This window comes from Schistocerca gregaria, chromosome 2 (genome assembly GCF_023897955.1).
Source record: "Schistocerca gregaria isolate iqSchGreg1 chromosome 2, iqSchGreg1.2, whole genome shotgun sequence".
Taxonomy (NCBI): domain Eukaryota; kingdom Metazoa; phylum Arthropoda; class Insecta; order Orthoptera; family Acrididae; genus Schistocerca; species Schistocerca gregaria.
Window position 1 is genome coordinate 64570139 of NC_064921.1, and position 17066 is coordinate 64587204.

At 40.6% G+C, this 17066-nt stretch overlaps 1 protein-coding gene across 1 annotated transcript in view; it reads left to right on the forward strand.

Annotated features, from left to right (window-relative positions):
* The first annotated feature begins 1335 nt into the window (after window positions 1-1335).
* Window positions 1336-17066, forward strand: part of LOC126335639 (retina and anterior neural fold homeobox protein 2-like) — a 330502-nt gene continuing 314771 nt past the window's right edge. The window contains exon 1 of the mRNA XM_049999096.1: window positions 1336-1762. Within this exon, the coding sequence (XP_049855053.1) occupies window positions 1621-1762 (142 nt within the window). The 5' untranslated portion in view covers window positions 1336-1620. The remainder of the gene's footprint in view (window positions 1763-17066) is intronic.

Genomic DNA, 17066 nt, shown 5'->3' on the forward strand with positions numbered 1-17066 from the left:
TGAAAAGACAGACTCTATATATTTATTTTGTTTCCTGGACAGTGTCATTGTCCGATTCTCTGCGTTTCCGAGACGTCAGTTTAATGTTATGCTTTAATTTTTAAATTTTTTTCTTCTTACGAATTAGAAGGCAGTGGACGAAGTACAAGTCCGTCACCCAAGAAGCAAGTAGCAAGACACACGCAAAAAATTCATAAATCGCTATTTCCGCGGTAGTTTTTTTGATACAGCGGAAGTCAGAATAAAGTAGCTATTTCTCATGCGCTCGGTCGAATAAGGCGGATGGAGAAATATTGTTAAAGGGAACAGATGTCTTTCTATAATGGGGTAGAGTCTTCCCCTTCCTTGAAATTATTTCGGGGAGAAAGAAAAGAGATAATTACATTTAAAAGAGGGCGACCAGGTTCCCGGTGCCAGTGGCTGGCGGTATCAGTCACCGCCATTTTCGAGGCGTGGCCAGAAGAGCGGTAGGCGGGGCTCCGTCAGCCGCGAGGAGGGGATCGTTGAAATGGCGTAGGGCGGTGACCGCGCTCTCATTGGTGCGCGGCGGGAGCGGTTCGTGAGCTGTTATCTTTGACGTCGCTCGTCTTCTTTTTCCTTTTTCGTCCCTCGTTTGTTTCGTGTGGGGAGGAACTCCGTCCGCCGCGTGCCAGGCGCAGTCTGCTCGCGGCAGGCCGCGAGGGAACAGTGAGAGGCGGCGGTGAAAATTTATCGCCCAACTACCGTTGCCACGGAAACCGTTTGGGAGGGGGAGGGCAGCGCGCTCGTGTCGGCTCACCCAGTCTGGCGCTGCACGACGGACGACCAGCACGCTGAGGCAGTGACAGCGCACAGCAAGACGTCCGAGGCCCTGTCATTGGCAGTTACGCAAGACCTTGACGACCGATACACCGCCATTTGTGAACTTCGCCGGTGCTGCTACGGTGCGCAGGTCACTGCTCCGGACAGTCGTCGCCGCCTCAGCTGTGCTGCGTATCAGTGACGCCAATCTGCGGCGTGCAGTGAAATTGACCTTGTACTTCCGCTTTACTGTGTGTAGTGGTTAACCCCGTAACAAACTTCATAATTGAGTAGTCCACGCACAGGAAAACATGTATTGTGTGCATTGTGCACAACGCCAGTGATATCTCAAGGCCGTATTGCAGCTTGTAAATTGGAATGATTCTCTAGTGACAGAGATTTAATTTTAGTTTGGCTGGAGTGACGGATGGACAAAGTACAGTAGTACAGCTTGTCAATTCTCTGTTCTAGAAACGACGATTGCAATCGATCGACAAGCACCTGAATTCTGTGACACAATCCTGTCGACGGAAGTTTGTCGGTTAATGTATTATAGTTTGAGTTTCGAATATGTAGAAGAAGAAGGTGTGCTGCAATATTTGATACGCAAATCCTCATATCTGGCAAACATACATTTTGTTTAAATTTTGGGATGAAATTTCTAGGAGCAGAATAGCTGCTCCGTGGACCGTATTTTGTGCAATATATATCTGGGAAGTTGTAACTAGGATCGTACTGTACAATATATATCTGGGAAGTTGTAACTAGGAACGTACTGTAGAAGAAGTGCAAAGGGACATCTACCTGCGCTGAGGACTGAGTTACCAGGAGGGGGATAAGATGGATTTGAGCACGCGGCCGTTGCAGCCGCTACCAGAGACGGACAGCGAAGTCAAGCCGCCCACGGATGTGCTGACGACGCGAGTCGCCAAGAGCGTGTTCTCCATACGGTCGCTGGTCGGAGACGAGCTCACCTGCACCGGTAAGTCCGCACAGCTTGCGCCACGCGCCGTTCCACCGCCGGAAATTTCGCGAACTTTTGTTATTTTCCTTTATTATTTCAACAAATACAGCAGCCAGCCACTTCTTGCTATATTTGTATTTGTCCCAACATGCGTTTCGGGCTTTCGTTCCTCTTCAGTTCTCGTAATACATTTTTAAGTCTTCATTGGCACATCTGCAAAAATAAGCAGAACAGTCGATGTGTTAGTGATGTGGTACTGAAGATTTAAAAATGTGTTACACGAACTAAAGACAATGTGACGGGTATCGGGACAAATAAAATGTATAAAAATGATCGGCTGTTGTATTTATTAAAGTAATAAAATTCGCAGCCACGGAGCTCAACAGACAGTAAAATAGGTAGTTTCGCTTTGACTACCTCGGAACAGCGCAGATCCAGGGAGGGGTTCTGCGGGGGTAGGATCATAGTTGATTATTGTCTTCTCCAAATATTACTTGGTATCACGCACGCTCTTACCGTGCCATAAAGGCAAGGATTTTAGCAATAATAAAAACGAAATATATTAAATGTTTTAGTGTCATTTAGTGTCATTTAGTGTCCTTTGCTGCTACTATGAGTATTTAGTACATCGCGTTTACATATCCAAGAAACTGAATATCAGAAGAACGTGTGTCATGCAATGAATTTATCAATTGTAACAATAACTAACTCTTAATCCTTTGTCACAATTACCTATGTTTATTTAACCCTATGACTGTGAACACAGATCTTAAGACTGGCTGGGTGACCGTGTACGTGGGCGTAACGCTGCTTCTTTCGGCCGTTTTCATCTGTTTGAGAAGTCAGTCTGTGTATTATTATTTATTCTTTTTGTTTCTGTAGATGGTCTTTCACTCTGCGTCTTTTCTTACGCAAGTGAATCAGTAATTAGTGCAGTACTGTATCTACCTGTGAACGTACGAACTGTATCGGATTTGTTGTTGACAACAGCTATGGTAAACCTTTACCTGGTAGAGTTTTACACTTGAGGTCCGCGCATGTAGGACCCCATACAAGCAACTGATTATTACCCTCTGTTAGATGTAGCTTGTAGTTTCTAGAACTGGTTGCCATTTATTGATCCCTTAGTTTTCACGCCACTTTACTCTCCGAAAGATAGTTCTGTTTTTTTTTTGTTTTTTGTTTATTGTTTTTGTTTAGGGTGTTGTATGGCATAGGGTTGGTAGTATCCGCGCCCTCTTGACGGCTAAGTTAATTCTTCGTTTATTTTTGTCATCATCCTTATACAATATTATTTCATGCTCATACTTCGCAGCATTCTTTTTGTCTTCTGCCCATCATGCTTTTGCTTTGGGTCTAATTCTGTCCCGGAAACTTTTGACATCCAGACCTTTTTATCCGAAAGCCACCTTGCTGCAAAAATCTGTGTGTCCTATATTCCCGCTTCTTCAGGAACCTTTCGTACCTCTTGGGTTGGGTTATTTTAGTGGGAGGAGACCAAACAGCGAGGTCATCGGTCTCATCGGATTAGGGAAGGACGGGGAAAGAAGTCAGCTGTGTCCTTTCAAAGAAACCATCCCGGCATTAGCCTGTAGCGATTTAGGGAAATCACCGGAAACGTAAATCAGGATGGCTGGACGCGGGATTGAACCGTCGTCCTCCCGAATGTGAGTCCAGTGTACTAACGACTGCGCCACCTTGCTCGGTCGTACCTCTTGCATCCAGTGTACTCTGGATCACTTGTTCGCAAGAAACTGTAGGATCTTATATGTCAGCCCCTGGATCCATTCGAAGGAAGTAGCTAAAGGACATGCTCCATCTTTTCCGGATGGAATCCGAAATTCTCTCCATATGGGTACACAGTAAGTTTTTTGTCCTTCTTCTATTTTGATTTTCTCGTGTTTTGCGGTATGCTAACATTCCACTGAGAGTCCTTCCCTCTTAACTACTCCTGTTCATCCGATATTCAGACATTCAGCTGTGTATAAGGTTTCAGGCTGGACAAATGTCAGGTATTGTCAAAATTTTGCAGTGACAGAAAAATTCGGCTTATTGTAGACTTTCATAGTGACGTTTCATGCTAAATTTAGCTGGGTTATTCGTGCTTCCAAAGCTTCTTCTCTGTCAAACGAGTTAGCATCCGATCTCCTCGGTATTTAAATTTCTCTACCCGCTGAATTTTCCCTCTTTCTAACATCATACATGCAAAACCTGTGGCGATGTTCGTCTTCTCGATCGACAACTCTAAATCTGCTATACCCATTTGTTTGTGCAATCGCCTCTGCCAATAATTTCGGTAATATCACAATATCGTCGGTGAACGCCAAACGTTATACCTGTATTCTTTTTTCCTTCCAGCCCAGACGTGAAATGTATCTATTAATTATCTTCTTATCGACCAACCAACATAATGTAACAGCTTCTGTTCCTCTTTGAAGGTTTCTGTGTCCTGTCTTTCTCACACCATCTTCTCCCCATTCTCTTTCTTTTCGTCTCTCCACATTCTTCATGATATATAATTTATTTTGCTCTGAAAACCTTTTATATTTAGTACTGCGTTCTTGAAAAAGTTTCTTCCTGTTATTTTCGATTTATTTATTCATCTATTAATTATTCATTTATCCTGGAAATATTAAGGTTGGCAGACACTCTCCTACATCTAACAAGACCTTCTACATAATTTACATTAAATTAATTGTGACAAGTAAGTTATGAGAGGTCTTACATCTAATATATGATTCTACATTTAGAAACAACTCTGACATAAAAAGTGCTCGTGGAAGGTAGACCAGCAAAGACAAACTACTAAAAACGTTACTTTCGTGTCAGGATTATCTCTCTCACAATGACATTGCAGTTAATTTACTTCGGCTTCTATTACTTTTGATAAACTATTTTAATTCTTTCTGAAAGACTATTTTTTTTTATAAAAATACACTTTTCTGCTTCAGTTCCGATGTAATATTAATATTTATTATTAGACCCGTCTTAACGTATAAATGCTGTCTCTAAGGGTAAATAAAAAGTTGATCATTTTTGTGAGATGCGTTTCGATTTTTTTATCTTTTATTTTTATTTTCGAAGTATCTTCAGTGCCGATTTCGTGTAGTGCTTCTCACGTATGTACCACAATGGAACCGCGTCTGCTCGTTCTATACGGTCCAGGAGGTTCTATTCTTCACATTTGTGTGTAACTTTCACAAACACATTCGCGATTTCAGCAGTCTGTTTCTAAAATAAATCGGCAATTATTCTCAAAACCAAATAATTACATAAAATGACCAATATTTGTTTGACACAATTCTTTTCGGAAGTGCCCATCTACTTAATTGTTCGGCATTTCGTCATTACATTAGCAGTAAGTGAGGCGTTTTTATGTAAAGGTGAAGAATCTCTTCTTAAAGTCTCCACGTATGGTTTCATTGATGCTTCCAAAGACATTTTAAATTTTGCGCTTGTGCTTCCAAGAGGAAATTGACATATCATTTGTTAGCCTTGTTCTACATGACTGACAACAGAAAACAATATGAGATGAGTAGATTGGAATCCACATGACCTTTTGTGCGCAGAGGACGTTGAATATGGACAACTGAGAAAAAGGCAGCAATCGATTTGGAAAAACGACTGATTTCCCTATCGATTGCTGCTCTATTTTGCATTGTCTGACTGAAGATAATTACTACGAGAGAAGATATACCCATCCTGGTTACTTTATTTCAATTTACTGTCTACTGCAATCAAGATTAATTACAAATGATTTAGTCAAGGTATCTGATAGGTGTGACAATTACTAGTTGACCTTTAATAATAAAAATTGTGAAACTTTTCTACATGAGAACTAAGTCAATTCCGTCAAATTTTTGTTATAGGACAAATTATTCAAATTTAGATGTTGCTGATTTAGATAAATATCTAGGGATTACAGCTAGGAACAACGTAATTTGAAACAATCGTATAGAAACTGTTTTAGGAAAGGCGAACTATAAACTCCCATTATTGACAGCTAATTTTAAAAGGCGTATGAAATATATCAAAGAAAATGCTGACACTACGCTCGTTGGTCCTTTTCTACAGTATAGAGTCGGTACCAGATAGGACTGACAAAAGTCACTGAAAAATTTCGAAGAAGGACGGAGTAGGGGAGAGTTTCACGGTTATCATAAGGAAGGTGGTATAGTAATAAATAAAACGAAGGCACTTTCCCTTTTTTATCGCCCACTTATATAGGAAGCAATGAAATGGAAATCAGATCTCGCACCGAAATATTTAGGTATTCATTTTTCCTACGCGCTATTCCGGAGTGTAGCGGTAAACTTTGGTGCCAGATAAGCTATTTACTCTTTCTACAAGGAGGAAGAAGAAGCTGAATGCAGACGAGTATTTGTTTATATGGGCTGAAGTTGGCAACGGTGATTATAAAATAAAGATCACTGGTGATTGTATGTTCTATTATAGACAATACATTTCCTTTTTTCCTTCCCTTCTCTATCCCGTGGGATTAAAAAAAAAGTTAAAAACATTGATCTACTTATGCAGGCTCCACCTTGTGTCAAGCATCTAATAGTGAATCACAAAGTGATCACGTAGAAGTAAATGCCGCCCCCGGTGTCAAGGTCAGATGATGTTTTTGTTCTCGTTACTTTTGTTTGAAGACTAATTTGGATTGGCTTATCGACAGACTGGCGACTCATTAGTTTGGCACTAGGTTGAATCCGAGTATACTTATAGACAGTGACGGTAAAAGAGGAAGAAAAATCATCATACTTGCTTGGTCTGTTTAAGTATAACGTAGGTTGCAACTGCGTTGTCTACCTGGCGTCTCAACTGTATGCAGATGTTTTAGCGGTGTGAGCACACTTGTGGGACAGTTAACATAGTAGTTGTACAACTTATATTCGTGTATGTTGGCAGTGTGACGACAGCGTGGCGCAACCTTCGAACTTCTTACTGACTACTAGTGAATACATTGATTTTTCTGCAGCTTTTACTGTTCCAAGCATTTAATATCCGTGTTCTGGATTCCGCAATGGTGCTTTTTTTGTGACTGAAAGATCTAATTTTAGATGCAACCACCTCCATTTAGCTGCTGGCAGCGAGATTTGGATTCATTTTAGCAGTTTCATGTTGTCGTGGTTTAGGTTTTGAGGAGTAAATAAAAAAAGTTTAAAATTTATTTTATGTTTCTGAGGGGCACCAGTACTCCACGATGCTGAAAATATCATCGCACCTCCCGGTGTCCACCATACACTGTAGAACGTCTTTTATGAAAGGCGTGTTGGTGACTGATGGGGAATCTTTCCGCTTAGAAACTGGTAATTGGTTTGTTTCGTTGCATTGGACTGTGTGATTAAGACTGGCTAGTTACCATGTAACTTCTATCGCGTAATCGCTTATATTTTGGGTTTTAAAATTCTATCGTCAGTTTCACGTGTCTCTAATGCAGCGTGTCAGTGTCTGTCTTCGTGATTTTGATAATAATAACGTTCGTTTACTCAGCTGTCTTTCCTATTTTTCTACAACGCTTTATTTTCTAACCTCTGATAATTTCACCGTTTTGTAACCAGATAAAAGTACAGTACTGTTCGGCAAGATACAAAAATTTATTTAGTAGTGGTATGGCCATTTTCATCTAAAAGGTGTGCTTCTTTACAAACACTGATATTATAAGTCAAGTAAATAATCGTGTGAATAAGAAATCTTATAAAAGCCAAATTGTATTAAAAAAGAGACCGGCTGCTTCTTATTCAGTCGGAGCAAATAAAATAATTACCTACAATGTACATCTTAGCTTGGTTTTTTTATCTTTTTCTCCTCCTTCTTTATCGTTCCTTCAGACTATCTTCTAAAGTTACCAATTTTTTTTTTTTTTTACAGTTTGAGGAGGGTATTTAATTTTGTTTCTTTGCATCCGTCATCGTCATTTCTTGTAAGTTTCCTGAATATCACTGAGCCATATATATTTTTTTTCTTTTTGTAGTTGAAATACTGGAAAATTTTTTTTAGATAATTTGTGTGCTGCCGTTATTTGTATTTGAACAAAAGCTTAGTAATAATAAATGGGGATCGCTGCCGAGTTGGCACTGAGAGTTTGGGAATAATTCTATTAAGACATCTGTCAAATCTTGAAATCTTGCTTTCATTTCTTTTCCTTTTTAGCCGTAAAATTTTTTAAGACGTTTCTTTTCAGAGATTCGTTCCGTACAATTTTTACTAGACGCCTTCATTTTGCTGCTGTAAGTGTGATGGGTGTTTAGCGGAAATTTACTGTTGTTATCGGTGTTATGGAGCAAGAAAATAAAAAAAATTGTAATAGCTTACTCCCCAAAATTTCGATCACACCAGCATCATGTCACCAATATAAACAGTCGCGCCTCCTCCCCTTTTCAACAAAGAAATGTTTGAGAATATAACGTATAAAACATGGAATACCGTCTAACCTCAAACCTTTCAGGTTCTACACTACTATGCACCTCGCCCCGCTGAGATAAATATAATAAATAATAACGGCACTAAATGCGCCTGCAAATCAAGCAGCCAAACCGTAAATTGCGAACAGTTATGAGGAAAATACCGCCAAAATACAAAATGAATAAATGAAATACAAATCCAAATCGTCTAGTAGCCGATATACTCAGCTATGTTTAGTGTTATTACAGTTGGGTGCTACTTTCAGTACAGATCAATGGAAGAAGTGGATAGTTGTCTCCGAAGACAGAAAAGGTAAAGTAAATTGAAATAGCCTTAATGTCGAATATTGATGCCATTACTATGACGAAATATTTTTCGGTAAAAAAAGTTGTGTTCAGGTAATGAGGCACATGCTATTACACATTATTTTTACAGGCGCACATTCAAAAGAATTGCCCCACAAAAACGATGGTCACTCTTTCAGTACGAAATTACCTATATTATAACATAACGTACATATCATGATAGTTTTGGCAAGGCAGAGAAATTAACAAAACTGACCGTACACCATAACCAGTAACCCATTATTGTATTATTTTGGTCTTTTAAAATCTTATCGCTAAGTTTACATGCCTTACATGTTCTGGATGAATGACTGCCTGCTAATTTTGTTGACTGCCCCTTTTAAATTAAAGGCTTAGCACAGAAACAAAGCAACACTGGAGCTTGATTGGTGCAAGGAATGTGAACCTAAACATGGCAGGACAGGTACTTGAGTAGATAAATGTCATTCTAATGGACGAAAGGCTAACGGTTTTGCAGCAACCGTTTTTCCGCTTTTTTTTTTCCTTCTGCCTGTTACCTCTAGCCGCGGCACTGTTTGGTGCATATAAAAAATACCATTCTGTACTAGAGTTCCCAGAAACTGGTTGCGGAAGTAGTTTCACATGTCAAAGGAAGGTTTCATAGGTCGAAGGAAGGTAAGAGTCAATACACCTGAATGGTGTTCAAATACACCTTCTGAGTCTTTTTTTACTTTAGGTTGCGCTTTATTACACAGCTCTCATCGTACGCATCATTAATAGTAATAGGCCTATACGAGAGCTTACGGGACACTAGCCTCATGCAATATTTTCGTTTTATTAGAAAACCTCTGGTCTGTCATAGCAGCAAAAAATCTGCCTGTCGTTAGCAACTCTCGTGTCACTCAATTTAAAATATGTTCTTGTAATGAGATCTGGATTAACTGGCTGTGTCCATTTCTGTTTTAAGCTGCCTAGGACGTCATATTCGTTACCGGTGCTTCAATATCTGGTCTTGTCCACTCAATTTCTATAGGCTGTTAATAATTTTGATTTGAATTGCTGTCTGTTCATTATTTAAAAAATCCTGTGAACTGTTTCATGCTGTTCGACAGTCAGAGAGCAACATTTTTTATTTAAATGTGGGCTGTTCTAATAATATCTGTTACTGCAACATGCTGTCAGTTGCAATACTCGTAAATCTGCCTAAGTATTTTTTTAATGGTTCTACATGCTGTGCCGCTTTGCGAACACTTACATCATGCTAATCACATATATTTTTGATTAATTTAGATTGTGTGTGTGTGTGTGTGTGTGTGTGTGTGTGTTAGAGAGAGAGAGAGAGAGAGAGAGAGAGAGAGAGACAGAGAGAAGAGAGAGAGAGAGAGAGAGAGAGATAGAGAAAGTGTGTTTGAAATGGAATGAATTAAAATAATGTTGAGAAAATACAAAAAATTAAATTCACAGTTGAACCAAATTGTTCAAAGTGACTGAATTGTTGCACATTATAGTGTACAGAAATTGCTGTGAGAGTACTGCAGGGGGGGATGTAGGTACATGCAAATAGTGACAATTCGCATTTATGCCTGATGAATGAGACGTATTTACTAAAATAAATTGTGAATTTTACTGAGGAACATTGTCTGCATCAGACAGAAAACCCAACACATTTGTAAATGGTGGAATTTTCCGGGGGAGGCAACGTGTTATTTTTTATGTGTGACGAAATTCCATTCAAGGATGCAGTAAAAAAGAGATGAAACTTTGTACAAGACCGCACCAAATTTTGACGCCCGTTATTAATCACTTGAAGATATTACGTCAAAAATAAATAAATAAATAAATAGAATAGAATAGAAATAGCTTTCTCCATTTCACACATTATGCTACGATTTTATTTTTCTCTTTAAATTATTTGTTGAGTCCTAGGAACAAAGTTATATAACAGTATAACTGCTGAAGAGTAAAGTTACATCGTTCGTTTTCGTATTGGTTCAGCTCTATGTTATAACGCCGAATATGCTTAAGTATACGGCACTAGGTAAAGAAAATACAGGTTTTTGAGGTTGTCGAAAGAAATATTGCCCCCGAATTGAGGTTTTTGAGGTTGTCGAAAGAAATATTGCCCCTGAATTGAAACGCGACGTTAGCTTGTTGGCGGTTTTGGACGTCTCTACTTGTTGCTAAGAATTGTCAGTTTGGTCTTGCTATTATTTTTAAAATGTTATTCAAGCGTTCGACCACATCACTCACGGTACACCGCATTTTAGAAGTGTTTCTGGTTGTCCTGTTGTTATAAGTAAATTAGCTATCGAAATGACGCTGTTGAAGCGAGGTAAAGTATGTTCCAGTTCAATGTTAAGGTCAACAGAGCTGGTACACTATGAATCGCTCTAAATAACGTTGCGACTGGCGGTTTCTTGAACACAGTGGTGTGGGCATTCGTCCTCTAATCGCGGTCTCTATGTTTAACTGCTCTTCTTCGCTGCGGTGGATCGCCACTGGAAATGCTCACGTCAGTGAGAAAACACTCGTTCCTGCGGCGCGCTATAAGGTCCCAACCACAAAGCGATTTTAATCCAACTACAGCCCGAGTTCTCAAGAATCTGAAACTGAAGCGGCCGCGCCACGTCGACACTAACTGCAGGTGTTGAGAGAAATCTGTTTTATTTATCTTCACGCGCGGCCCGTCCCACCCGGCTTTATATATAATCTCTTTCTTCAGAAACACTAGTTTGTGTTATGGTTGTTTGAAACATTACGTTTTTAGTACGATCTCATTCATAGTATCGTTCCGCTATCATTTACTTCTGTACACATGGATAGTTTACCATAAACTTCGAGACAGTCGGTCAGGTATCCTTTAAAAATCGAAAGAACAAACTGGGCTCGCATTCGGGAGAGCGACGGTTTGAATTTTTTTCACGTGGTCCGATTCGAGCCTATCCATGCATTCCCTAAGTCACCTCTGGCAAATAAGGGAATGGTTCCTTCGGAAGGACGCGGCCGATGTCCTTCTGCACCTTCCCTCCAGTCGAAGCAAGTGACCCGTCCTTTCGTCGGATAAATGAAATCTACGCCCAGTAAAATCGGTGACATTTGCCCCGAATGCTGCTGGAAACTGCCACCTCCCTGCGTCACAGTCTTCCTACAGCCTCGTCCATCAGAAATGCTCCGTACGCTCACGCTGAGGCGCTGTGTCTCGTCGACGCCGGCATGCAAATGAGCACCCACGTAAACATCCTGCTGCCGGAAGTAGAGCAAGAGCGCTACCAATGGTCGACATAGCATTCTGTGGCTTGCCCTCTTAAATACGTACATTGCACTGATTACAGTTGTTTTAAATTTTAAATCCTTTATCTTTAGGCACACTCTGTCCTAATATGAAAAATCTTGTTACGTAATGGAACCTTAAAAGTTTTTTTCTTTGTCACTACGTAAACTATTTTATCATGCATACTCCACCGTTTCCAAGAATATCTTACTCATGCGTATGCTACACAACACAACTAAAGGACCACTTTTTCGAAACCATTAATCGTCTCCCAATGCGACGCAAAAGTTTGAAATTTGGCTCAAAGGTGGTGTCTGGAATCGGTGCCGTGTCAAGGGTTTGCCTGCCTGTAGGGGCCTAGGACTACTTCACAGGTCGTCCCTGTTCTCACATGTGTCAGTGTCACACATCCCTTACCCCGCCCCCTCCTCGTCCTCCCCCCTCCCATCCACGCCGCCGTTGTGATAATACCACAGGAGAGTGCAAAACAGGACGGCTGAGAATGCATAAAAACTCGTTGCTGCTTAGGATCAGATTCAGATTTCGTCGAACGGTTTGAACGGTCTCTAATGGTCGCTCCCTTCCTCCCCCAAATGTCCATAGAGAAGGAGTGAAACATCTGAGGGTACCAGGAGTGTCATAGCTTGTCGAGAACGTTGTCAAATTCATCTTGGCACTGCGAACTGTCGTTTTCGACGGCCAAATTTATGGGAAACGGTGCCCAAGGAAAAGGGTGTTTACACTGACTCTCTTTACGCCACCCCTGGGGCATGTCATGTCGATTCTGAGCGGCCATGTGTCTGAAATGTTTTCCTCGGCTACCCATAAAAAACCCGCCTGATTTTAGTGATGGGTGTCGTGATGCTGACCCCCAAAGCAGAGACATAAAAAGAAGGGGTGAAATGTGGGTAAGTGGGGTGTGACGATCTTTACATTGCGTGACGCGTCCATTATGGCGCTGAACAGAATTGTGGTGCCAATGTGACGTCATTAACCCACCTTACACCTCGCACGAACTTCTGACCTGTGGTCTTTCTTCTGCATTTGTCGACATCTTGTTGTTTGAAGCGTTGTCGATCCCGAGGATGCAGTCGAAGGGTGCCACGCTTTTACACCAGGTTGTAGGCACCTTCGAGCTAGATTTCAAACGTCGCAATGGAAGACAATTATGGCGTTCCGAAAAAGTGATCCATTAATTGTGCTGTGCAGCATATATAGAATGCTCTATACTGCTTCCACTTCGAAACACTCACCCTAATGTTCGGAATTATAATTACAAACAAAACTAATTTTCGAGTTTTGAAGTCATGTATCTATATGTGCCCATGAACGCTAGGAGTAAGAAGAGAAACAATGTACAGCTTACGTCTCGTATGTCCACCTTTCGTTAGTATGAGAATGTATCTTGTGTACATTACGTATACCAGGCTTATCCGCAGTTCTGGATCGTATTTTTTAAATATTTATTTCAAAGTACGATTTCACAAGCAGAAGAGGGACTATTTTTAAATTCCATATTTGCAATTTATTTTTTATGTTTTTCATTGTAGGTTCTCTAGGGCCGATAGTTAGTAAAACTCTGCGATCTCATCCCAGACATATTAAAGTAAATTATGATCACTTTCAGTTTAAAATGATTGGCATTACAGCTCTTGTTCGAACTTTTCCGGTCCTATTGATCGGTACACATCATAAGAGCACACTGTCCTTCTACCTGCCGCGCAAGTTGCGGAGTTGGGATAGAGGAATTAGTGGGCCTTTTCTGCTCGCAAATTTCACTGGACACGGTTTACCGGACAGCGTTGTCGCAGACGAGTTGTTACACCGCAAACTTCCATTCTTGGATTCATATCAGCAAGTATTATTCTTAAAACAAAATGAAAAAAAAAGTTAGATGTTAGCAATAAACCGGAAGAAGGAAGGAGGAAGAACATTAAAATAGCGCAGGCAGAAAAAAAGTTTCGTGGATTATGCTGAAATGGGGTGGTGAGGATATACTTGCTAACGTAACTGCGTCAGTCCTCAATTAAGTGTAGCTGCCTATGATGATGGTATACAACATCCAGGCACCATTTCGTACCAAAGATCCGTACCTAAAGAGTGGGAAGTTCCATATGTTACATCAATTCACAAGAAAGAGAATAACAATAATCTGTAGAATTATGAGCCTATATCATTGACGTCGATTTATAGCAAGGTCTGGAAACATATACTATGTTCTAAAATTACGAAATGTCTCGAATGAAACGTTCTATTGTCACATGAACAGAATGAACTCAGGAAATACCGTTCTATTGATATACAAACGGCTCTTTATTTAGACGAAGTAATGAGTGAGATCGACAAGTTATCTGAAGTTGATTCTACTTTTTTAGAAGGCCTTTGACACCGTTCACAAGCGGCTTCTTGATTAAATTACGAGCTTATGAAGTATTGTCTCAGTTGTGCGACTGGCTTCGTGATTTCCTGTCAGAAACGTCGTGGTCTTTGGTAACTGACACTAATTCATGAAGTCTACCCTCAATGTTATAGCCCCTGTGCTGTGCTGTTCTTAACCTACACAAACTATTTCGGAATGAAACTAAGCAGTCCTCTTAGACTGTTTACAGATGCTGCTGCCATTTACCGACCAGCAAACTAATAAGAACGTCAAAACGAATTGTTAAATGGTTTAGGCAAGTTATGTGAATGGTGGGAATATGGTAATGACCGTAAACAGTTAAATATATGAGGTGCTACGTGAGTAATGAAATAATCCTTTACTTTTCGGTTACACAATAAATAACACAAATTTACAGGTTGTAGAATCAACTGCGTAACGTCGGATTTCATTCACAAACAACATAAATTAGAACCATCACACTGAAAATGTTTTGCGAAAGGAGAATCAAAGATTGCTTTTTATTGGCAGAACACTTAGATGATGCAACAAATCTACTAAAGAAACTGCCCACACTACGCTTGTTCGTCGACTTCTGGAGTACTGCTGCCCATTATGGAGCACTTACGAGATAATTTTTGGATGACCGTGTTTGTAATGGGTGGTTACAAGGACTTCTGCTGCTCAAACACCTGGAGCCGTCTTTTTTGCATTTAATTTGTTTACCCAACTAGTTTCGGTTTTCCTGTACGTCATCCTCAATGTAATGGAACACCGAAACTGGTTGCGTAAGTAAATTAAATGCAAAAGAGAAGACTGGAGGTATTTTAATTTTCATTCCACTTATCGCATAGAAATGACGACGGACATCGAAAAAATTCAAAGATGGACAGCTCGTTTTGCATTATCGCGAAGTAGGCGGATAATGTCACGGATATGACAAGGAAGCTACGGTGGCAATCATTAGAACAAAGACGTTTATCGACACGGCGAGATCTCTTCACAAACTTAAATCACCAACTGTTTCCTTCTACTGCGACAAATTACCATCGCATTTCCTGCAGTCGTCTCTTTTTTATTTACTTTGTTTACTACTAGTTTCTGGGTTCCTTTACATCGTCTTCAGTGTTATGGAACACCAAGAAACCAGAGAACGCTCGGAAAGATTTAGGTATTCATTCTTCCCATATGTTATTCAAGAGTGGAACGGTCAAGAAATAGTCATCTGAAAGTGGTCTGCGACCCACTGCTAAACGCATAAGTGTGAACTGCATTGTAATCATGTGGATGTATAAACTCCGGATATGACAAAGAACTAAACTTAAGTCAACGATGTCCTGAAATAGGTGTATTTTCCCATATCCCTTTCGTGCTGCCATTCTTCCCTCGGAACGAAACTAAGGAGGAAGGTTGACAGAACTGGGAAATCGTGGGGAACAAATCGGCCATGCCTTTCAGAGAAACCATGCGTGAATCACCTTACCCTAAATAAAGATGGTCGCTAGGGAAGTGGATCCGGCGCTCTATCGAATGCGAGTCCAGTGTTTTCCAGTATGCTAACTCGCTCCGTTCCTTAGAACTGCCCCTCCAACACTGTGCTGGTGTTTATACTCTTGATCTTGGCCCTTTAGCGACAAAAAGAGACTAACACAGCCGTAAATGACAGCCGACGAAGCACTAAATACCGTCCTCGCCATATCAGAGTTCACTGACTTACGTACTGGCCGTGTCCCGTATTGTCCTCAAGGTGAACGCTGTTCAGAAGAGAGATCTCGTTGGCCGCATGGAAATTGTTCCCATCTACACGACACAAGAGACCATTCATCAACGCCACTGGGGTGTGTACTATCTGTTCAGAAGTATCAGAACAGTAATGGGGGTAGGGGGAGGGTGTCCACACTTCGTCTTTGTGACGCCATGAACTCTGCTGGCGACGATTTCAGTGAGATGTGCAACAAGGGAGTGTTACCAATTCGACCTCAGATTTTAAGGAGAAGAAAGGCACACATGGATCTTATCAGCTCAAGGAATCGATCACGTGCGAACATTTGGGCCATAGTTCTCTCAGTGCGCGGTTATGACCTTCTGAAGGTACAGCATTTAAGCTTCGGTGGGCACTGGACGTTTGTCAATCGCTCTGCCTCACTGCAGCCGCCTCATGCCCAAGCACGAAGTTCTACTCAGTGGAGTGAGTAGGAGCTCTGTGCATTACTCTTTTCACATTCCTAACACGCTTTCTCCATTGTGTCAAACTGCGCGGTTTATAACCTGTAGAACTGGTGCCGGAGATCTCTTTCCTTTGAACGTTTTCGTGTTGCGATTCACTAATGCAGCATAAGTGAATGAAATGAGTTAATGTGTCATTAAAGTAGTAATGTAGCACCACCCAGCTTTTAACATCGCTGTTGTGGATAATTTCATTAGGATTTTAAAACTAGAACTGTTAAAGTGAAGAACATTTGCAGGAGATGCGCTATTCTTCAGTGTGATTGGCATGATCAAATTGTAAATCAAAAGTAATCAATATCATTTAATAGCCATTCTGCAGTAGCTGAGCTTTATTCATTTTAATTTTGAGTAGTATATACAGCTACACAGTATTAATACGAGAACATTTTAAAGTAATACGAGCTTAGCACGCGCTACTTGGCGCACGTTGACTGTATGGTTTGCACAGGTTTTTTGTTTTTATTAAATCGAATTTTTATGTTATTACGCCCACTCCTCATGTTTAAATCAACACACTGTGCAAACAGTGTAAAACCAAATACCAGTTTTTGTAGTTCTAGTTTCAAAATTGCCTTATTGGCGATAAATTTTTAAAAAACCTTTCGTCTCCTATATTACACCCTTAGGCGGGTAATTTCGAAAAATCCCTTCTTAAACGACGCCTGGACTGCAAGATCAACACCCTCTCAAAATTTCTAGTTCCTATCCTTAGCGTTTTGGGCTGGCCGA